The following is a 23,985-nucleotide window of genomic DNA, read 5'->3' as shown; positions in this document are numbered from 1 at the left end:
GAATGGTTCCTTTCTCTTAGTGCATAAGTACAGATGGAGACACAATACTAAGACTTTTCATTTTTCTCTTTGCTGAGACTTTAGCGATTGCTAAGTTGTGAACTAGATGGAGTTTTACTCCTTTATCTTTTGATTTGCATCTCTTCTTTATTTACTTGTCTCCAGTCACAGCTCTTGATGTCTTGATGTTCAGCTTCTTTGTTCTTACTTCCATCATTTTAGTAATGATGGGATTTTTTTTAAATAATCATAGTGGATTATCCTAGCAGCTGTTGGGTCACACAGGAGCCAACAGGTGCAGACAGCCTTTCTTTTTAGTTTTGGGGTGGGAAGTACGCAGCTGTGGTTCTGTCTTGGAGATCTTTCTCTCTGCCACTTCTGCACATGACATCTAATTCTCAGGAATACTGTTAAAATGATGCCATCTGTTATGGGATCCAGAAGAAGTTTTTTTCCTTGGATGGAAAGGGGCTATGTATTGCTTCCTTGAACCCTGGGGATCATAGTAGGAGAAAGATGCTATGTTAAAAAGTAAGACATCATCAGTAAAACTTAAGAGGATCTACTCTTGTCTTTGTTTTCCAGTGACTATCCAAGTTTTGCAGTATTTATGGTATGTCAGTTCTTTTTTGGTTTCCTTAGACCGCAGAGTGAACGCAGTGCTTTAACCTTTCTCTCCACCCAACAGTGCCCCTTCTACCCCACCAAAAGATAAACCACCAAAACTAAATAGTACATGGAAAGAAAGGGACAAGTTAATTGTGACACTTTTTCGGTTGCTAAAGCAGAGACACACAAAAAAAAAAAAGATGTTTCAGGTGGCTTCAGCCCAGTTTCTGTTCGCTCATGTGCTTTTGGAACATTCATTTGTACTGGCAGAATACATAAATTGGACATGAAAAAGTGATCTCGATGAGTAAAAAATTCTATCCTGAAACAGTGTCCTTCTCATTTTAAATGGAAGTACTCGGGGAATGTGGAATAGGAACTGAAAGGATCTCAGCAAAGCTACGCTGACTATAGGCTGCCTGGTAGTATTATGTTTAAAAATAGAGATATAGTAGTATGTTCATTCAAACTAATAACTATTAATCCATACTTTGTTAACACAGGAGAACATTAATGATAATAGGGAAATGAAATAGCTAGTTGTTTTCATCTCTGACAAAATGAGCTCAGTGCAATATCAACGATGAAAACTGTCACTTACATAACTTTCATTTTTCAGGCAAGTAGAATAAAAATTAGAACAAGTGACTCTAGAGGAAAATTCAGTGAAGGACTGTTTTCCCTTCTTTATTGTACTTGCTCATTTACTTCACTTTTTCTCAAAGTTAATGCAAGTAATTGGATCTTATCTTTAGAAAAATTGTATCCTAAGAGATAAAAACTGTCATAAGAGATGAAGTGCTAGTTTTGTTGTATTTTGTACTGCATTAAATAAACACCAAAAAGTCAGCAGACTGAGGAGTTCCTTAGCAAGGCAAATGGAAATGTGGGCTGTTGATTTTGAACAGCTGTGTGTTTTGCTCACAGTTGCAGGTACCAAAGGAGGTAGTTATGCATAAACTAATCATCATCTGTGATTGTGAAATAAATACACTAAGTAAATGTTTTTTCTTATCTTTTTGGTATGACCATGTTTACTACGCATTATTTTTGGGTATATATGTTTCCTTTTTGAAGTCTGTTTCTTTCAGTCTTCAGTTTCTTCTTTCTGCTTGATCATCTCTAGCTGCTTTTGTTGTCCTTCACCTTCTTCCCTCATAATCAGGGTTGGACACCTTCCTTCTGGAATTTGTTTGCTGGAAAACGAATGGGACCAATACTGCAATGAAAATAAACCTTTCCTCAGTGATATCTCTGAGGCACGCTGTGTTACGTGTTCAAGTTAACAGCCTTTTTCTGACTTGCGGTAGCTAAAATAGACCCTTTGAAATTCTTGCCACCTGGAGCTTTCTGTTGGTCCCCAAAGGGAGGAGTCCTGGTCAGACAAGATCATACTGGGGAGCAAGTTTTCAGGTCTTTTGTAAAGAGGGAGGAAAATCTGGAAGTATTGTGTTGATGGGCTCCTAATGCTTGCTGAATTTCACCTTACTAACCAAGAAAATGCACTTTGGCAAAAAGAGGCTTTGCAAATTACTACTTTAACCAAGTAGATAGTGATGGATACAGCCAAGGACAGTGAGCGTGTTGCAGCCTTACGCAGTGGAGAAAGAAATTTTTTATGTGGTCAAGGAAAACCTCTGCTTTGTATCTCTACTGAAACAGTTTCATGTCAGCTTTAATTGCCATGTCTTGAATAAACTGGGAAGACAGCATAATAGGTTGTTGGCAACTTGTCTGGATTGGTGACAAGGCAGCCCCTGCATTTAAATTGCAAGCAAACAAATGTCTGCTTCAAAGCATAAACCTCTTCTCCTTCCCTTTGGTGTTGTGTGTTTTTCAGTATAAAATACTTTCACTTCTGCTTATGGTCTGTATCAGTCAATACATTAAAAAGATAGATGCTGAAAACATCTCATGTCTAGCATGGAGTTTGGTTTCTTTTGCTGGGATGGTAATTAGCTGGAGTACCTTTTCTGTTTTGGAACTATTGAACATAATGATCTATTCTAGACCCACTCTGTGCAGTCTCTTCTTTCTCCTGTATCTGAGAAGCCTCTACAGAGAGAGCATGGCTTTTCTAGCAGGAGAGAGCTGTTGGATAGAAAAGTCTAGGGCTGTACAGAAACTGCTGAGTCTCCAGTGACATTTACACATTTATTTCCACAGTTAAATAGGAATGATGAGTGGACCATATAGGTGAGAACTTTAGAGCTCATGGCATTGTCTGCATTAGACTTAGAATATCCTAGCCAGGAGGAAAGCAGTATGCAGAGGGAACAGTGCTTTTTCCCTAGCAGCACGTCGGATAACCCACTCCCATTGCTGAACACAGAATTACTAAGACTTCTAACAGCAGGCTGTTTCTTATCTTCCAACAAACCAAGCATCACAACATTGTGAAATATGCAGATCTGTTTCTGCTGTGCTTTTACCTGTTATCAGCTAATTCCTCCCTGCCATAGACAGCTGGAAGATGAGAAATCATTTTTGTAATTGCATGCTTGTAATTGCCCTCATGCAGCATCTAGCATGAAGGTACTCGAACCTCATCTTTGGGGAGGAGGATTTGCCTCTTTCTGGCTGCCAGTGTTTAATCTGTAGCTGTGGATCAGTCTGCCCAGATCTCGAACCACATTGCCTGTGTGAGCAAAGTCCCTTGGAAGGGAAGTTGGACCGCTTTGGACTGTACATTTGAGATGGTATTTGGAGAATAACTCCTCCAGTGTGTGGGTACCACCTGAGGGCCAATGCCACAGTGCACAAAGTCCCTCCACACTCTCCAGACATCCAGTGAACTCTGCGGCTTGGTGGAAGGGGAGACTGTACGAGGAGGTAGCAAGCAGAGCTATTGCTAAAGTAATCCGCAGCTATGCTCGTACAGACAACGGTAGATAACTCGCTGTGTCTCACCAGGGTGCAAAAACTATTGTTGCTGTTGTCAGCCTTGAAAGGAGGACAAATACACTTGTTCCAAAAGGGCATCTGGATAACTTTAATAAATGAACCCAGGAGAAAACCCTACTTCTGGGTGAAATAGTTTTTTATGGTGATTGTCACTCTAGCTCTGTTTGTTCTTGTGCCCAAGGCACAAACATTGCAGTACATGAGTCTGTGTAACGTGTAGCCTTCAGGAACAGAAACTGGGTAAGACTGGGCAATCGCTTGTGCCAGTCTGAAAAAGGAGGTGAAGAAACAAATCCCAGTACACAGTGTTGTGTTGTGCAATATGCTTACAAGCATGTAAGCCTAGACAAATAGCATGCATTTTAACTTTCAAGAGTTTGGCTTTTGGTGTATTTTTACAGATAGCCGGTTGCTAAGCTGTAAGAAATGTCCAATGTGTATCTGTGATATTGCCCAAAAGACTTGAAGAAAACAAAGTAAACCTTCTAAAGATTTCAACTTGTGATGTTTGCTGAACCATTACTCTTGATAAGAAGAAATCATAGCTTAATACACTCCACAATGGTAGTAGACATAATTTTTTTTTTTTTAAAAAAAGGAAAAATATTAAATTAAGGTCATGCCTCTTCAGATGACGGTGGTTTATTACTTCAAATTTTATTTCCTTTTCTCACCTTAACATAATGTGATGTTTTAAGGAGGTTTTAACAGGAAAGTATTTTTGTTTCGTTTTAACTAAAATTTAAGGAATTTTTTACTTCAGTATCCCCACCCACCCACCCCTACCCCTCCCTGAATTACGGAAAACTGTACAGTGTAGTACACTTGTAGGAGAAGAAACCTGTAATTAACAAAATTATGACAGAAATACTTAAACAGAGAACTAGGACTTTGTTAGTATGATCTCTTAAAATTTGAGTGTCTTTTGCTTTTACTTGAAGATAAAGGACTCTTCTGAAGATTTACACAGATAAAGAAAAATGGCCCTTTAACTCTGATAATTTCATAGAAAAAAAAAAATCAAAATAGTGCCTGGAGGATGTTTGGATATTTCTAGGGGGTGAAAGGGAACAGGAGAGGAAGAAGACCTGCAAGCCAGTTGTATTTTTTTTTCTAAAAACATTAAAAATATTTCTGATTTCAAAATACTGAGCATATCTCAGTAAGTAGCTCAATTTTAACTCATGTTCAGCAGCCAGTAGTTGTTAAACTGCATTGGTAACTATTGGTATTTTCTTAGAATATAAATGCTGTTTCACTGGCTAATGCAGTAATTTGATTCAACTGGCATTAAAATAATTAATATATACCAGTAACAGTAGTAGCTGCATAAGGTATTTATTTTTCATCCAAAATGATCTTGTTCTTCTGATCAGATTAGACTGAACCTAATCTAAGCATCGATTTCACATTTTTTGGAGGGTTTTTCTATTTCTACCCAGACTCTCCTAAGTGCAGTGGGAACATCGTATCTGAAACAATGTTTATTTTCTGCAGCTCCAGAGTATAGCAGCAAACCGCGTTGGTTATAATATATGTTAATTCCTATTAGGCATAATCCTTTGTTCTTAGAATATGTAGTTATGGCAGCTGTTCTTGAATCTGTCAGGTTTCTTGCACCTTCATCAAACTAGCCCCATCCTTGGTGCGATGCATTGTGTGATTTCAGAATACAGTAGAACTACTGAGGGTTGTGTGAGCTGATCCCAGAGAGCGTTGCTCATGCTAGCGATTGAAATGGGGAATATTTTTATTCCTGTGGAATGGGAAGGACTTTAAGAAGTGGGTGAGAGCTGTTGACTGCAATGAGAATTGTGAATGAGCTTTTGTATGAGAGGCTTTGAGGAGCTGCTGCAGTGGCAGCAACAGTGCTGTTTAATATCACACAGTAAATGTCCTATGTTTTGTTTTTCATCAAGTAATGCTTCTAGCACAGCATGATAATGCATTTCACATTGAATTTTTAAATAAGAAACTTATTTCAATTCCTTTTAGTTTCTAAAAAGATAATTACTGTCTTCTGCAGAAATTTTAGAGCTCAATTTAGGCCTGAAAGTTGCTGGCTATTCTAAAACATTTATCCAGTGTGTCATAAATTTCAAGTGTTCTGGTAACTGTAGAAAGCACATCAGGACCTTGAGTGGAGAACACATCAGAAAAGCACATCTGAAAAGCATTCATAAACTTGAGTGTTACTTAGACTTCTGTCAAAATCCTTTTTGCCCTTGTTCAGTCTTCATCAAAGAGGTACTTAGGTTCATTTATATTTTTTTATTTTTAATTGACAATTTCCAATATGACATAGTTGCCATTAATCTTAATATAGTTCTACTTTTGTTTCAATCAAGCTTAAAGTAAAAAATAACCTTTAATGCAAGAATGATTCCTTAAGGACAAAATGCAGCCCTTGGTAGTTGTGTATCTGTGTCTGGTTGATGGGGTTCTCCTGAAGCATCTCTCCAAAGAGAAATATCTGTAAGCCTTATCTGACAACCTGTTTTCTTAGTTATATGAAAAAGTTCAATTTTAACATTAGTACATTTTAAGGATGCCCCAAACATCAGTTGCAGTTGGTATGGATAATTGTGGAGACCTACGTAATTAACTAGTGGGCTCATCAGTCTTTGTGAGCCAGTGTAGGAGAGACAATGTTTGGCCCTTGTATAACTATACACTTATGATTTGTATGGAATATGGTTTGATAGCTCTGGAAACACTTGCAAGGTGGAAATGCATGATGTTGTCAGAGGCTGAATTTTCTTTATATGCCTTACAGTGAAATTTGCTCTTTTTTTTTTTTTTTTCCCTGAGAGAGATTAAACTAAACTTTAAAGGTTTATGTGGGGGCATTAATAATCAATGATTGAATGATTGTACAATGAAATTATTGTGTAGAAAGTAACAATGACAAACAGGTGAAATTGGGGCAGTGGTTGTCTTGGGGACAGTGGGTCTACCCTCACATTCACCAAAATCTTTTGAGTCTTATTTCTCTGCAGTGGGCACAGGAGATTGATGTGACAGCACTACAAAACATGGGAACTGAAAGTGTATCCCACCTGCCCAAGGAGAATCCCGCTGGCTTAAAGGGCAGTAGTGCCTGCCGTTGCTGGTGGGCATAATACGGTGAAGCAACACAACTCACAGCAGACTGAGCCTCTGTGACAGCCTTCAGCTCCAACTGGGAAAAAATGCACTTAAAGTGTGTTTCTTCATGACCAGGGTGTGACTGGGGCTTGGAGAAGAGGGGCCAGATCCTCCCAGTGGTTATGCTTTGCAGTCTTGATGGTGCCCTGTCTGCTTTGATCACAAGCCCGTGGGTTGGGAGTTGTTTGCGTAAGAGTTGTTCCAGACTGGGAGGGACAGTGTGGGAGTCAGCATCTGGTGGAGTCTTTGGAAGAACTTCACCATTAAAGAATGTGTCCAGGTTGGTGGTGCTACCCAAATGACCACGCTGCAGTGCTTGCAGCTCCTTAGCAAGCTCCAGGAGGCCAACAGAAAGAGAGCTGGATAGTCCTAATTAGAAGGAGATAGAGTACTTTCACAAGCGAAATAAAGTTTGCAGCATCACTTGGAGCAATTGGTGCAATCATTTAAAAATGACCAAGCGTAGGTAATGAAGCATTTCCCATGTTCTACATCAGTGCAGAGGATGCTGTTACAGCTGTGATTGGTAGTCTGGAAGACAGGGACGTTTTATGCATAATTCAGAATGACGTGCAAGTAATCGTAGAAACAGAAGTAGAAAGCTACCACAGCTCCTGGGTGAACTATTACTTAGAGGCCCTCTCTGTGTATAAGGACTGTGGTGGTTTATTCCACCTTGTTCCAAATGGGTGATTTAGATTGCTTAAAGAACCACTGTCAAAAGTATTAGCAAATGTGGTTTTAATATGATACTGTAAAAGCGTGGCTTAACAAAGTTTGATTGCAAGATTCACACTGTTACTTTACGGCACAACCACTTTGAACAGTGATTCAGAACTACCAAGGCACAAATCAAAGTTACCAAGACCCAATCAAAGTTAACATATTACAAAGTTATGCGCAGTATCGATCTCTTACCAGTAAAAGTCATGCCATTGGTAAAAGGTCTCTCTGCCTTGAGGAGCAACCTTCACAGGCATCCCAGCTCAAGGAGAGATCGCTGCTGTGCAGCCAGCCTGCTTAGCCAGGAGAGCCAGAGAAGGCTCACTGAGGCTGTCCTGGTCATGGAATAAAGTGGTTGGCGCCCAGTCAGTTCACATGCAATGGGAAAGGTATACAGGGACTCCTTGTACTCACAACTTTCTTTGTTCCTTGATAAATGAGTCTTGGAAAAGCCACCTGCTATTCATCTATTAATCACACGGTCATCATTGCAAGCTCATACAGATAAATGCTCATGGAGTGACTGATCCTTTGTGGGTTTTCAGAGAACAGATTGGAACTAGAGGAGTTCTTGGCCCAGCTACCTATGGTTCAGGCCTTTACCTCCCCTGCAGCCTGTACCAAACTATTGCTAGTTTGGTTAAGAGGCCGAATGTGTCCATTACACACCTATTACTGTGCTGGAGTATGCAGGGTGCCAGGAATTTGTATCCAGTAATGCCAGAACTTAAGTGAAAAAAGCTGTTAGGCATCTTGAACTATGTGTTGTAAGGAAAGGTGATAGGGAAGCGGATTCAGATAATGTCTAGTATGTATAGAAATTTACTGTCCTAGAGACTTAGTATGCATTTTGAGCTGCAGCCATCTTTTCCATGAGACATGCATTGAGCCCTGGTTGTTAAGGCACAGGACGTTTCTCGACCGTAAATGTGATCTTGTGTAAAACGAAGAATCTCTAGCTGCTCTTGTGGCAAATGAAATTCCTAATGCTGTTTTGCTTTATGAAGAGGAGAATGTTGGTGCAGTTGCACTGCTAGAAGGTGCACAGGGGCCAGATGTGTAAGGCGTTTTCTTTTCAGCGGCTGAGGAATTGTTTCTGTGGTCCTTCTGCCCTTCTCTGTACCTGTTTGAATTTCAAAAAGCAAACATTTTATCAAACAAAATCCTCTGTTACCACACAAAACTTGTACTCAAAACATAAGAAGCAATAAGTCATAGTTGAATTGAGTGTCTCCAAAATGGTTAATGGATGAACATGACTGACTGCAATGCTCTTCTCTGTGTGTGTGTATATACACATGCATTACATACACACATGTGCTTTTATATATATATATATATACACACACATACACACACTTATATTCCCTGAAACTAAAATTGCAGTTTTCACGTGGTTAATAAGAAGGCAATTTTATGTTGAAAAAAGTGCTCCATTATAAATTATTACCTACAAGACCAAGGATTTTTATTTTCTAGCACTGGGTATACCACAGATGCAAGTGGTGTTCTGCAAGAGATTTGTATTGTAGACACAACATTTTTGCAACAAATAATATGGGGGGGTTGGGGGGGGTGGTAGTGGTGGTGTGTGCTTTCTGTGTTTTAATTTGGAAGAGAATGTTAGTATGAAAGTGAGATTTTGATTAAAAATCCTAACGTATGTATATTTTTCCCCTTTGAGGTAATGTACTGTTTGGAGCACACATTTTTGTTTTCTTGGTTTTGCAGTTCTTTATTTAAAAGGGGGGATGGGGTGTGTGGCTTAGTTCATAAATTTTCTCTTTATCAAATCCTTTTGCAAAGTTTTCTCCCAGAGAATGAAAGAACTTGTAAAATAATTCGGTCAGTGCAAGCTTAGTGTGTTGCCAGCTGGTGCTGTGCCTGCAGCTGAGTCAGGCACTGCTAGAACTGATACATAAGCAAGTAGCTGAAAGGTTGTGTTTTACTGGTATGTGTAGCAAAATTACAAAATGTTATTTTTTTTGGTTAATAACATCACTTATACAAACTGCTAGAAACATTACAGATATTTGTAACTGTTGTGTTGGATTTTTTTCTTCCAAACTGGCTGACCTTAATAGAAAACTCTCATCAGCATGTGTCTTTCAAATGAGAGAAGGAGAGAAAACATGTATAAAAGTCTGTAATGCGTGGCCTGCTGGACCTTATATTTAATCCCTTTACAAAGAGAAGGCGAAGGTTATCTACAATCGAGTTTATGCAAACTCTTTTGCATATTGCTTATGTTTTTTCTAAGCTTTACAGTACTAAATGAGAATATCCTGTTTGTGTTACCTGCATATATAATTAAATTTGGTGTGATGATTGATAAATAGAAATGTTATTCAAGGGATATGTGCTAGAAGATGTAAAAGCAGTTCTTAGTTTAATATTTTCACTACTTTCTTAAGCTGTAAGCACTGCTAAATGATGATTTTTCATCTTTAAACAGAAATACGGTTTTAATGTAAGTAGCTAGTGCTGAAGATGATTTTGAATTAAGCTTTTTACTACTAGCATTTACAACAAATGAAATTGTGTATGTGTAATGATTAGAAAAAAGTTAATTTAAACCATACTCCAGGACATAAATGCAAATGATAATGGTTACTGTAATTATAAGGGAAGAAGAAATTAAGGAATTTTGGTTTTTAAAATTCTTTACCTGATCATCTTTGACCAGTTATGATGTGAGAAGAACTTTATCCATCAAAGACTGTACGTATGGCTCAGTCCAAGAGTATATAGAAGGGCTCTAAATAACGTGAACTGAAAAAGATGCTGACTTAGATTCAAGGAATCAATAACGATACTAAAAGCTCAAATGCTGACTGACAAAGAGTGTTACTCCATGATTTCATTGAAAAGTCCAGAAAACACTGGCAGAAACAGGGAAGCCTTCATTAAAAATACTTTCTCTTATCAAATTATTTCTAAATAATACAAGGATTTCCAAATGATCACAACTGATCTGCCAAATCTAGTTCTCTATAGAAATAGATTTCTTTGTCCCCCCAGTAACTTCTTCAAGTACATTTTACATTCAAACCTCTTAATTTTATTTTTTTTTCCTCTCCAGTTCCCCCCTAGTTTTGAGAGACATGAGATAATATTTTAACACTGAAGGTTTTTGAATGATTATTTAATTAGATCTAAGTCTAATGAGCAGACAATCCAGATACAGGAGTAAAGGGAAGAAGAGCCGGCAATTTAGTGACCGTACTTAATTAGTATTTTGCTTTAAAGATGGATGGCAACACAAACCTTTTCTCTGATGGGGATTATTGGGCTGTGCGTATAATCCATATTGAAGAAAAAAATATGGACTACATTCAGACTACCTCAAAGGCTTATATATTTCAGTGTGAAAATTAATGCTTCCAGGGAAGTGCCACCAGTATTGTAAAGCATGTATGTGTCCCTGAACTCTGGGCCTGCAGATACTTAGCCAGATGGGCTTTCTGGAACAATAGTGGAAATAACTGCTCCATCGGCATGAAACTGGTGGCAGACCAGTCTCCATATAGTAGCAATTCCCATAAACTTCTCTTTCGATTAGAAAAAGGAAAAAAAAAAAAAAAAAGCACCATAAAACAGCTCAGAAGAGCTTTGAAACTGAGAAGACAGAACTCAAGAAATATAACTGAAGCAAAGGATTTTGCATTTAACATGAAGTGTACCATATGTCTTTCAGGAACAGGAATAATGAGACATTTAATAGCTTTTTAAATGCATCTTACAGTGTCAAATTTGAGGCACATATGGTACACTCAACCGAATTTCCATTCTCTTATGGTTTTCTGTTGCAAACAAAGCATTAAAAATGGAGTCTTTCTGTTCAGATGTTACTATTACTTTTTAATTATATCAAGTACAAGTAGTTAATTTCAAAGATGATGTTACATTTTTTTTCCCCTCAGGAAAAATTTTGGTAAATAGCCACTCAAAGAGGATTCATGCGCTAAGAGCTTTAGGTCCAACGGATTCCTTTTCAGAACCAACCATGTACTTTCTGTAGTATGTTATTTGCACCTTGGGTTTATATTTTTAGTAATTCCCTTTAATACCCACCATATCTTTTGTGAAAGAATTATTTGGTATAATTTTTGAAAATTTAATAAAAATACAGTTTTGCGACCCAAAACACTCAGAAGGGAACATTTTAAGGTTAGGGCTACATGCTCATTGTATTTTGTATTTTTATTTGTTGTTTTGCCCAGCATGAACATGCCATCGTTTTGTCAATGTTGCAGGCACCAAGTGTTAAAATAGGTGAGTGTTGAAAAAATGAAACGCTTTTTTCCTGCAGTCTCCTAGAAAATCAACTTCAAAATCAGAAATAAATTGTGAATTAATCTGTTTCATAAGTCATGGGGGGCGCTAGCAGCTTTTCAGCCCCTGCATTCTGCATTAATGGTTTTGAATAACATGACTGAAAGAAGGTGTTGAAAGGTGAATGATATTCTGATGGCCTTACAGTGTGTATTTTGCAATATTTTAAATTATCTTTTAATTAGAATGATCCAGTTATATTAGCAATACATACAGTCATGTAATCTTAGATAAACATTAGATTTTTTCTGGGGGGAAGAACCTATAAATACTCTTAATTTCACTATTTCCTGTGCACCTGCTTTCTCTCATTGGTTGTGCAAACTAATGTGATGGAAGAATTAATGTTGTTTACAAACAGTACAAAGTAGCTGAACTTGGGTTTAGGTCATCTTTTTTAATTGGTTTTTTTTATTTGCTTTCTAGTGAAGCTGTTGGAATGAATCAATTGTAATTGTGGACTGTTAAAACAAGGAAAGGTTTAATATCCTTGTACCTGTTTGTGTTGAATAGTTTTATTGCTGAGTGGAATTTCTGATTATTATTTGTTTTGAAACGAGATTCAATATTAGTGTAGCATTTTGAGGAAATTAATATCAGCATTAGTTGACAGTAACCATGTCAGGTCCCATTACGGATAAGAATTTAACTTTGGATGCTTATGTTTCCAAAAAAGGAGATTCATCATGGTACAGTTAGAGCATAAAATGTGATTAGCAGATATTGGTGATGTTTTTTTTGGAATAACCTGTTTAGGCAAGTACTTTTAGGCTTAATCTACTGCCTTCTGTACGATGTCAATTAGAATATCTGTTGAAAGATGTAATTTGTGAGTAACTACCTTTTAAAATATGCTACAGGGAAACATGCATCAAGCAGCACTGGAACTGGAAGATAGTTTTGTGATCTCTTTCCACCCATGTACTCCCCTCTGCTCAGCTTTTTAGCTCCTCTTCTACTCCTCTGCTTTGTATTTTCCAAATGAAGCACAGCAGTATTTTAAGTCGGTTGTTAGGTGCGCTATCTTCCAACACACGGCAGCACATGGAGTCAGAGCTCTGCTGTGCTATCATCTCCATTCATTGTGTTTTCGTAGCTCTTGGTGATTAAAATGACTATCTGAAAATGCACAGTTAACTCATCTTCCACTTCATAGTATCAGATTGAAAAGAGCAAACAGTCAGAAAGGTGACGCAGAGGAAATCTGTTTGGACTACGTGGCATCGCATCTGTTCTTGGCAGTTCAGCTGTGCTTGGGGTGTTGATGTGGCAGTCAAGCAGCCTCCCAGCAGCCAAGCCCTGCAGGGTTGGGGGGGCCTCAACCCATCTCCCCCTGCTGCAGGAGGCCAGGTGGTTCACCCCAAGTTATCTGTTCGTGAAAGCGTTTATGCATGATGCAGTTTATCCCTTGTCCAAGGCACACATCAGTTGTTTACAGGGCTGATCGTGCTGCAGTGGTCCTCTTTTTGTTAGCTGAATTTTGTAGAGGAACGGTTTCATGAGACATGCTACTAGAAATGAGCTGGCCACGCATTGTGGCTGGAAAAGTCAATTTTGCCAAGGCCCATGTTAGAAGAAGAGATGAATGCAACCATCCTTGAACCCTGAGAAGTTGTTACAGAATGCTGATGCTGATTTAATGGGTCTGTTGTTGTAATTTGGATGTCATATCTTAAAGTACGGGTACTTGGGAAGGGTTTTTTGTGTTGGTTTTTGTTTGGGTCTTTTTACAGAGAATCCCATATTGTGTCTTCAGTGTTGTATCTGCAGTGGTAGGTAGAACCAGTTTTGTGTCTTTGAGTCTTTCTCCTCTCTGTTATGAATATTGATTGTAGTGTTCTTTTTTTCTGGATTTCTATCTAATCTTCCATGACATTTTTGGCTGGCTTCAAGATCATATTTTAATTCATGCTCCAGAGTTTTGAGACAGTGTAGGAAAGTTTTAAATTAGCTGCTGTTAATTCAGACTTAATTCTGGGTTAGCTATGTGAATTTGTGCATAAATACTTAAAAAGCTGCTTATTTTAAGCATGTAATCAGTGCAGAAACTTACTTCTCCAATGTGGTCACTCGTTTCTTCATGAAAAATATAGCAAACTTGGCCTGTATAACTCTTCCATTATAAAGCAAACTCACACAGAAGCAAAACACTAGCTTGTAATGCTTTTATAAGGAATTGTCTTGTGTTTGTGTCCGTGCCTAACTTTTCCTTTTTTTTCCTCTTCTTTTATTTTGAAAGGTATTTCTCAAGAGTGACCGGGTTGCAAGAATGGTCCACAGTGGAGGATGTTCTGCAAATGACTTTAGAGATGTTTTTAAGAAAAACATAGAAAAGAGAGTCCGAAGTTTGCCAGAAATCGATGGATTAAGCAAAGAGACAGTGTTAAGTTCTTGGCTAGCCAAATTTGATGCCATATACAGGGGAGAAGAGGACTTTTGCAAACAGCCGAATAGAATGGCCTTAAGTGCTGTATCGGAGCTGATTCTGAGCAAGGAACAGCTTTATGAAATGTTTCAGCAGATTCTAGGGATCAAAAAATTGGAACACCAGTTGATATATAATGCCTGCCAAGTAAGTATTGGTGTCACTCGGTTCTGTTGTGTCCAAAATACCTTCTCTCCCATCCCCCACCAAAAGGTCAAGTGCTTCCTCCCTTTGAGTAGAAGCCTTCAGTTTTAAGTACATCTCCACAGTCTGAGGAGATGAGACCCCCTCAGAAAGGAATCTTTGCATCATTTGGTTGCTGGACAGCACTAGGAAAAAGGGTATGCCAGAGTATATGGTAGTTATGCTATGGATATCCTGAGACCTTTTACAGTGTCACAGCTCCAGTGATACGGGTGATCGGGTGATCTTCACAAACTGTGCTATGATCTGTGTACCTGCATACCCTCACACAGATCACGTACGTATGTACCGACATTTGTGTATGTGTGAACATCTTTAAAAGAAATTTGCTGACGTAAATAGATATGTGACAGGTGTCTGAATTGAGGATGCTCTTGGCGATCCAGTGTCTAGAAGGTCGGTATGGTAGAACTCAACGTGCACCATTTCAAACACTATCTACAAAGCTAATTTGCACATTTTTACTTTGTTATTTTAAGGGATAAAAATTATGTTCCCCATAAATTGCTGAGGCCAAGACAAACAGTCTTTTCAGAAGGTGTGTTTGGATTTATATGTATAATCTGTGGTTAATCAGTAGTGTAAATCGTATGTAAAAATATTTTATCTGGCCAGTCTTCACAGTGATGCAACTATAAATTAGCAATTACTTAAGGAGGAAAAACCTGGAAAAAGCAAGGTGGTTTTGAAAGTCTTGCAACGAACCAGCATGGATGTAGCATTTAAACTGAGCTCACACAGCTTTCTGCACTGTCTATAAAATCATACACCAGACTACAGCTAAGCTCTTTCCCATATATTATGCTAAGATGGGCTTGTAGTCATGGGCCATCTGAATACAGGAACAAATGAGGAATCTCGGACATTGTTGCCTACTTCATTTATGGATTAATGAAGTCATGTAACTGTTCTGTGATTGAAACATCTGTGCTGTTTAATGTTTCTCAGGGTCATAGATCCAGCTTTCATAATGAGAAAGTGTAATACTTTATTCTGCATCCAATTATGAGGACTCCCTGTTTTCATTGTGAGCTGTTTACTAACAGGGTGGAAGGAAACTTCTGAACGAACAGTTTTGAATGGAAAGAGTTAGAAAATATTGCTTCTTTTTTTCCTGTTTGACCAATCTTTTTCCTTTTGCCTCTTGTAAATCGTGAAGCTAACCTCTGGGATATGCAAGTTGGTAATGAAGTGAAGCAGCACTGAAATCCTGGGGGATAATCCTGCCTATTTGCATTTTTTTATATACATTAGAACATAGAAGCATGGGATAATTCAGTCTGGAAAAGACCTCAGGAGATCATTCAGTCCAACTTGCTGCTCAAAGCAGAGTCAGCTGTGAGAACAAACCAGGTTACTGAGGGCTTTAACCAGTCAGGTCTTAACACTTCCAAGAATGGAGACAGATTGCACAAACTGTCTGGGCAACCTGTTCCAATGCCTGAAAACATGAAAAAATAGCTATTTTCTTCCCCAAAACTAGATAACCCATTGCTTATAGTAGAAGCTCCCTCCTCTGGTGATTGATGGTTGCTAAATCTTACTTTATATGTCACTGTGAATGGTCAAAATCTGCTGTTAGTCTGCATTGCGCTAGAGGAACACAAACAATCGTCAGTATAGAGCTTTGAACAATTAAACAAAAAAATAGTTCCTTTAGTCTAGAAGTGGTTCTGATGATACCATCCACTAGGTTCTTGTCTCTGTATACTTGAAGGCTTCTTTATTTTCATTCTTAATTGTAGGACTGTTGATGGAACAAAACTGGTTGGCAAATATCAACAACCTGTTCTTGGTTCATAACCTACAGAAAGACTGAAACCTCACATTGACTCATTTTTGTCTTTGACCATGGTAGAATTTTGAGCATGGGATGATTTTCTTTCCAATTTTTTGAATTGCCAGTTAAAGAGGAAATAATCTTGTAGGCAGGTGGGAAGGGAGAAAGACTGACTGATCATCCTGATTTGTGCAAAGATGACTCAGTGGAATTAAGGGAAGACTTACCTTGCTCTTCCTGGTTGTGAGCACTGAAGGTTGTAAAATCTCCTGTTCGTGTCTCCAAAGTACACATTGTTTATTCTGGATTCACAGAAGTATTGGAGGACAGGAAGAAAGGGAGACTTACTTCTTTGGGTGCAGATATAGGAGCGCCTACATATTCCAAACTGGGAAGAATGGAGAGTGAAAGAGGCTTCACGCCTGTTTCCTTCTTGTTTGGGGTTCCAGCTTTCTGAAGTTTTTAGTTTTCCAAGGCAAGGATAAGATTACTTTGCTAAAGCAAAAACTTTCATTATGTACTCCAACAGAGTTGCTACCAACCATACATTTCATATCCTGTGCCTGTGGTCCAGTCAAGCACATAATACGCCAGAGGTATGAGAAGTCATCTGTTGCAAAGAAAAAGACAACAATCATAGCCTTCCCAGGCAGCATATTGCAAGCAGCAACCAATCTCTGATAACGTCATGCATTTTCTTCTTTGGCAAAACCCCTTATTTCTCATTATAGTTTTAATAAATATTTTAGTTTGGGCTGTATCTTATTCCTTTCTATTCACTGTGTATTTATAGAAGATGAGATGAAGTTACACTCGAATTTCAGTCAGCACCAGTAGTTTTTATTCTGCCCTAGAAGCCTCTATCCATCTTCGTATGAAAATGCTCACTTTCATTTCCCTTTGCCACTGCTGTTTAGAATACTAGAGACTGGCAGATAATGATAATCAATAGTGTCTGGGAGCAATGAGATAAGTGAGAGTCCAAACAGATGTTAAAATTGTATTTTTGATAGAGGTTTTGATGAGTTGGCTTCTAGCCTGTGCTTCTAGCAGAGAATCAGATATATGAAATTCTGTATATTTTGCAGCTCTGTCAAACAGCTGCCCTTAACAGCAAATCTGTACAGTTATAATTTGCGCAGAAAACTCTGTCTTTTTCTTTCTCCCCCCTTTTTTTTGTTCCTTCCAGCCCTTTGGAAATAGGAAACAGAAAAATGTCTTACAATGTCGATGATAAGAGTAAATTATCCTGTACCTACAGGGCTGCTAAGCAGACAAGGATGCTATTTGTAACAGCAGGAAGTATTGTCTGCCAGCCTCCTCCTTGTGACTTTCTCTGCATTTAGAAACTTTTTTATTGATTTTCAGCAGGTTTTGCTCCCCAGCCTGTTCTAAATGGAATGTTCCCTTCAACTCTTAAACCCTTGGTATCTTGCAGCAGCTCTGCTAGGTGTGGGTTACTGTGGGACCCCGTGCAGGTTGCCAATCTCCATCCTTTTTGTGATAGCAGTGAGAAACTGCATTTGTTTAATCAGCACAAGAACTTAATAAAAAAATAAAGGGAATAGTAATAGACCAGCTTTCTGACCTGTGGACATGATAGTCCACATAGCTATGAGAATTATATGCATTTTTCTTTGAAGAACTTTTTGTCACAATCATGTAACATAGGCTAAATGCCTAACATTGTCCTTAGGTAGTGAACGTTAACAGGAGGATCACATTAGAATGTTGAAGATGACTTCTATGATCTTGTTTTCAACTTTACAGTTTAGAGCAAGGCCAGCAACTGCTGCCAACCACCTATATCTCTTTGTGATTAAAAGATTCAGTTTTGTAAGTTTTGTAAGGTAACGCTTTCATCTGATTTTTATTTACGTTGTGTTACCTTGAGCTGTATTTTATGATAAAGAAGTGATTTCCAGTTAGTTGGGACTTAATGAGCTTCTTGAGTTCTTTCGAGATGCCTAGCCGCAGTATGTTGTTACAATTTCTTTGATTTATAGAGATCAAACATGATACAGACTTTTTTTTTTTTTTAATCACTGATGTAGAGGATAACTTTGGCACAGAAAGTCAAACTGAAAGTCAAAGTCAAACTGACGTGTGGTAATGTACTATTATTACATCACTCCACCAGTACCAGAATTTCTGTACAAGGTAAATCGTAACTGCACAGAGTTTATTGTATTTTGAAAGTACCTTTATAAGGTTGACTTTTTTGGCTGATCTAAACCCTTTGTCTTGGGTGTGGGGAGATGAGAACAACACTGATTTTCATAATGAAAGAATTCTTGCAAGTCACATGCTCTTTTCTGACAGGTGATAAACAATTTTGGGAATAATGTAATAGTTTTGAGGAGAATTATTTGCTAAGTCTTCTATTACTGACTTTTTGGGAATCAACCACAAACTAATTCTTCTGGAAATAGCTTTAGATGGTACTTCGCTGCAAGATATAATTTTCTGTTCAAAAGCCTTATATTGCATCTGGTTCACATCCTTTATTATCTTTAGCTTTTACAAAATATAACTCTTTGTATAAATGTCTAACATTGAGAATGGTGGACTATATTGTATCTTCCGTAATAAATTTTTGTGGTTTTAATTATGAGAAATTTTTTTGTCAAGAATTTCTCCTGAAGTGCAGTCTGCTTATGGTGCTCAATACAACTGGACTGTTTCACCCAGCACTTCACTGAAGTCCAGATAATTATGCAGTTTTGGAAATAAGTCAAATTAAGGGCAATTTAATTTGCAACAAGGCCTTCATGACTTTTAAATGTTTGTAGTTCTGAACCTTTCCTCAGTAAAATAATGGAAAGTAGCGCAGTTATGTCACAGAATTTCCCATACTTCTGGATATTTTTCTTAGAAACTTTCATACCTTATACAAGTTATAAGGACAAATGCAACTTTATGAAGCACAAAGAATAATGATATCTTTGTACAGAAAGTTTCAATCTGCAGTTGATAATCATCTTGAAGTAATTAAAGAAGCGTTGAGATCCCCTTTAGTAGATAGACCAAAACTTAAATAGATTCATTACCTCTTTGAGGCAAGACACAGGAAAAAGAATTGGTTTGGGCAGTAAACTCTAGAATACATACTGTTAAACAATATGTATAGCTGAGTCTTTTTAGTCAAAAATGATACTGGCTCTGTGTGATGTTATAATGTGACCAGGGCTTCAGCTAAGACAGTATCTTTCTGATGTTCATCAGTGAGCATCGTTACTATACCTGATGCAACAAAGTAACTTCTGGAAAATGTTGGCAAGATCCACCAGTGTATTTTTCAGGTAGCATCAGGTGTTAGATAAGCTACCCACTGATGTCTTAAGCATTTCTCTGGGCTGGAAATGTAGTTTTGCCTGTCCAAAGATATTCCTGCTCCCCTATATAGAGTTATAGTTAGTATTCAGGTGCTGACTGCATTTTTATATGATAAATGCGAGTCTAGACAGTTTCTGCAGCTATGATGCAATTAACAATATGCTTCCTTTACAGAACAGGTCAGTGCTTTAAAATTGTCATATATATCTGTCAACCTGAAAAGTGTTTCATGCCTTTGATACCTGAAATGTTCACATTTCAGGTTTCTTCACGCACAACTCTATTAGTTTCTAGTATCTGTAAATACAAGAATGTGTCTTCTCTCATGCCACCGCCCTCACGAAAAAATCTGCTTTCTGATTGATTTTTATGTGTTCTTCAAGAAGAAAAAGGGCCAGCTGTTGTCTGTTCTTGGGTTAGAGCAGAGTAATTCAAACACTTCGATAGATAAATAAGTTGTCATTTCTCACAAGATTTTAGATGTCTCTTCTTCAAGAGATGTCACTCTTGATTACACGCACGGAGGAATTTAATATGAAGATATTTCAACAGTTACCTTTTTTCAGATGTGGGGTTTTGTGGGGTTTTTTTTGCTGAGGTGCTTCGTCTTTTACATCCATTCCAGACATCTGGAAAGGTCTTGCTCCAGACAAAAGTTTCAGTGTTTTGGAAAAGAGTGCTGCAAGCTCAAATATTCCTCTTAAGGTTACTTCTGTAATGATATTGTGAGAAATCCAGAGCTAAGCTGAACTGTGTGTGTCAGGCTGGTTTGGAGTTTCATCTTAATAATGTGAGTTCTGCTGAAAAAAGAAGTCTTGGAACCCCCCAAGTGATTCAGTTCTGTTAACACACACTGATGGCATTTAAGTGGGGGGCAGGGTGGAGTTTTAGTTCCTGTAAGCAAGTGGGTTTTCTCTAATGAGTTTTCTTCGGGAAAAAAGTCTCTGATTGCCCCAAAGGGTGTTGATTTGTTCTCATCTACTCTAATGATAGAAGAATGATGGAAAGAATATTAAAGCATCCTCCAAGAAGCAAGTTACCTTTTTAGTATGTTTAAATATCTGACTCTGAACAACGTTAAAAAGCCTTGCAAGTTACATAGTGGAGAACTACTTGGAAACATTTTTATTTGTAGTTGAATATTGAGAAAATACCAGAAAGAAATGGTGTGTTGGTGACGGTAATGCATTTTCAGTACTTGAGAATTTCAGTATCCTTCTTACATTCAGCTATCGGGTGAGAAAAATTGGCCTTGACATCTACATTTAAAAGGAAAACTTGAGTGGGACATCTGAAAGGCATGAAAATACCCAAAAGTTTAGTTGTTCAGTACAAGTGTTGAGAAAAAACATTGAGGGATAGTTTTTCACTTCCAAGACAACATTTACATGTGGATTTTTCTATCACAGAGCTTGCTTTGTGCATATGTGGCTTCTGTCCTTCTGTTTTGTTTTGCACCTGCATGAAGGAGTCGGGCATGTGTGGTCTCTAGTAGCCTGAGAGACTACCAGACCAGACTCATAGACTAGTGGATTTACTTGTCCCAAGTTAGCTCCTCCTAGGCTTGTTCTCCTGCGTGTCACCTTCCTTGTCACAAGAGGTAAGCCAGGCTTGACCGAGAATCGGCAGAGAGAAGCTGAGAGTTGCCCATCTCCCTTGCTCTGCCTCACGCCTCCTCTGAGGATTTAAAAAAGCATTGGGATTTTGACTGCGGATCTTTCTTTCAAGCTGTTTTGTTTTCTGAGACTCTCTTTTGCATTCAGTGAATGCAGGAAAACAGTAGCAGAATGGGCATTTTAGGAAAAAAAATAAGGAAATCGGTTTTGGCTTTGTTAAAGCAGATCGTTTTAAGCTGCTTCTGTTTTTTACCTTTCCCTGTGTTTCCTTCCTCTAAAATATTCTTTTGGAACTTCATGAAGTAATTAACGCTGTTTTGACATTCTCTTGAGTTCCAGATCCAAGGGAGTGTAAGCTGCCTCAACACTTGAAGCCAAATATATCCAGCATTTAACTTGCACTTATATTAACATCACCAGTGCATTTGACTCATCATGTTTAATATTACCAGCCGAGGATAAAGTTCCTCTACTTTGGTATTAAGCAATAAAAATAAATCTTTTCTCCCAAAGGCTGTTGTATTATTTTTTTTTTAACTCTTGTTTTTAAGGAGAGATTCTGTGTCTTCAGGTAAATAAATACAAAACAAATAATTTTTACAGCCACGTTTCCAGACTGATGTATAAGCTTATTAATGTGTCTGATTACTGGTTTATATGTGCATTTGAATGAATGCTTGTGAGCAAGCTGAATAAGTTAATGACCCTTGGCATGAATTTGTAAGACATAGTGTTCTGTATTCCCTCTTTATCAATTCAAAGCAAAGCAGTCTTGCTTGGAACTGTCATTTCCATCCCGAGGATCCATTTGATATTTAGGTTTGTCTGCTTCAGCGTTTGTCATCCTGAAGTGTCTTCAGCAGCCAGTGTGAGAAAGGCACAGGAAAAGAATGAGTTTATGTTTCTGTTTCCCTCTCGCTCACTGGTACTGAATGTCTTGTTCTGAAGCTTAGCTGCCTTTTTCCCCCATACTTGAAATTTTTAAGGGAGAACCCTTTTAGCTTTCCCTTCTTGAGAGGAACCTTCTTTGCTGGATAAGGTCCATATGGGTTCCTGCACCACAGTCACTCAGAAGGGAGAAATGAAGGTAAATTTGGAAATGAGCTGGCTAATATATATGGTAGATAGATATTTTAAACAGAAATATCAAAGCACAGCCATAATAAAGGATAGATAGACTGTCCTCGGCAAGAGTAATTAAGTATGTAAAATGGCTGAGATTTTTGCAGCTCCCTTTCAGTATGCTATAATTCGTGTGTTTATTTTTCATCTTCTAGGAAGGTGATTTTGTGGTTGTCCTAAAAATGAGAGAACTCTCAGGTCACCTTTTCAGCTGTCTCCTCTGCTGAGGCTGTTTTAATCTCTCAGATCTAATCTCTCAATCTCTCATCTTCTAGGCTGTCCACCCCAGACACCCTCTCACCCTCAAAGAGGACTGATTCTCAACAGAAGAGCCATCATGCTCCTTGCCTGTCATTTATTCTTGTATTTTGCATTACAGGAGACAAAGATAGTTGTCCATATAATCCAGATTCAGTCTGGTGTCAGTGCTGAGGCTGTCTGCTTTGTGATTAGGTGTTCATCATTTCAAACTTCTGACATGTCATGGTGGATTTCAGACACCTGCCACCAATTTGCTGGGAGGTTAATGTGGCATTGTGCAAGCAATTAAGGAAGCCTCTAGACTGTGTTGGTGACAATTTCTGAACACAAATGCAAAAGGAGCGGTTGGGATTAGTGCTTTATTTGACCTGCTGCTTACAAACAGGGAAGACTTGGAGGTGGATATGGCCACGGGTAGTCACTGGGCTACAGAAATCACCAGTAAACCGTTCAGGAGTTGGAGGAAGGCTGAGAAGGTAAGCTGCGAGCTTCCTCCTAATTTAAAGAATGGCTGTGTAGAGACCCTTAGGAACTGCAGTGTGGGGAAAAGAAGAGCCCAGGAGTTCACTGATTTCTTAAGAAAACGTATAAGAGCTCAGGAGTAAACCATCCTGTTGTACAGAAAGTTTGAGAATTATAGGCATCACCTTAATCCCTGGAAAGACTGGAGCACAACCTCTTACAACCCATTTTCACACATGTAAAGGTAATGGGTACTAGTTTGCAAATCATGCCTGACCAACCTGACTGCTTGCTTTCATGAAATGACTGACCTTGTGGATAAGGAGAGCAGTTAATGGTAATGTTCCTTGGCTACAGTAGGACTTTTGACATCTTCCACCCCATTCACATTTGTAAGTTGAGGAAGTATGGTCTGGACAAGCGGACAGTTGGAGAGCTTCAGAATTGGCTAGGTCACAGTGCTGAAAGGCTGGTGGGCAGTGGCTTAAGAGCCCAGCTGGCAGCTGGGAACGCGGTACTCCAGAGTTCAGTATTTATTGACAGCTTGGATGGTGAGACGAAATGTTATCTTCAGCACATCTGTGGACAGTACAAAACTAAAGGGGAGGGTGGTGCAGGTGACATGCTGAATGGTTAAGGGTGATCCTCAGCATTAAGTTAGCAGAAAGCCCATGAAGTTCCTCAAGGAGAAGTGGGATTTTTTTTGCGCCTTGTGCAAGGTAACCCTGGGCGTGATTATGGATTAGGAACCAAATGGCTGAGTTCCAGCTCTGCTGAAAAGGATGGGGTGGTGGCAGTGGGGTTTGCAGGATGGATGCCAGGTTGAGTAAGAGCCAACAGTGTCCTTTCGCTATAAACGAGGTAATGCTGGGCTGCGTTAGAAGCAGCATAGGTAAGAGACTGAAGCAGTTGTTCTTCCCCCGGCCTGGCAGTGGTGAGGAAGACAGACTTGTGCAGCCTGGCGAAGAGGAGTCTAATGGGTGGTCTAATAGCCCACCACATGCAGTTTGGAGGGAAGTTTCAAAGCCAGAGATGACAGCACTGTTACTGTGTAGCAGCAG

The 23,985-nt window shown here is 38.6% G+C and overlaps 1 protein-coding gene across 2 annotated transcripts in view; it reads left to right on the top strand.

The window, feature by feature from the left end:
- Positions 1 to 23,985, top strand: part of CADPS2 (calcium dependent secretion activator 2) — a 323,412-nt gene that overhangs the window by 94,849 nt on the left and 204,578 nt on the right. For both annotated transcript variants that reach the window (XM_055712157.1, XM_055712158.1), the window contains exon 3: positions 13,958 to 14,290. In XM_055712157.1, the coding sequence (XP_055568132.1) occupies positions 13,958 to 14,290 (333 nt within the window). The remainder of the gene's footprint in view (positions 1 to 13,957; positions 14,291 to 23,985) is intronic.

Source organism: Falco cherrug, chromosome 5, assembly GCF_023634085.1.
Source record: "Falco cherrug isolate bFalChe1 chromosome 5, bFalChe1.pri, whole genome shotgun sequence".
Classification (NCBI taxonomy): Eukaryota; Metazoa; Chordata; class Aves; order Falconiformes; family Falconidae; genus Falco; species Falco cherrug.
Note: the sequence above shows the minus strand (reverse complement) of the source record. Positions and strands in the feature narration are given on the sequence as shown.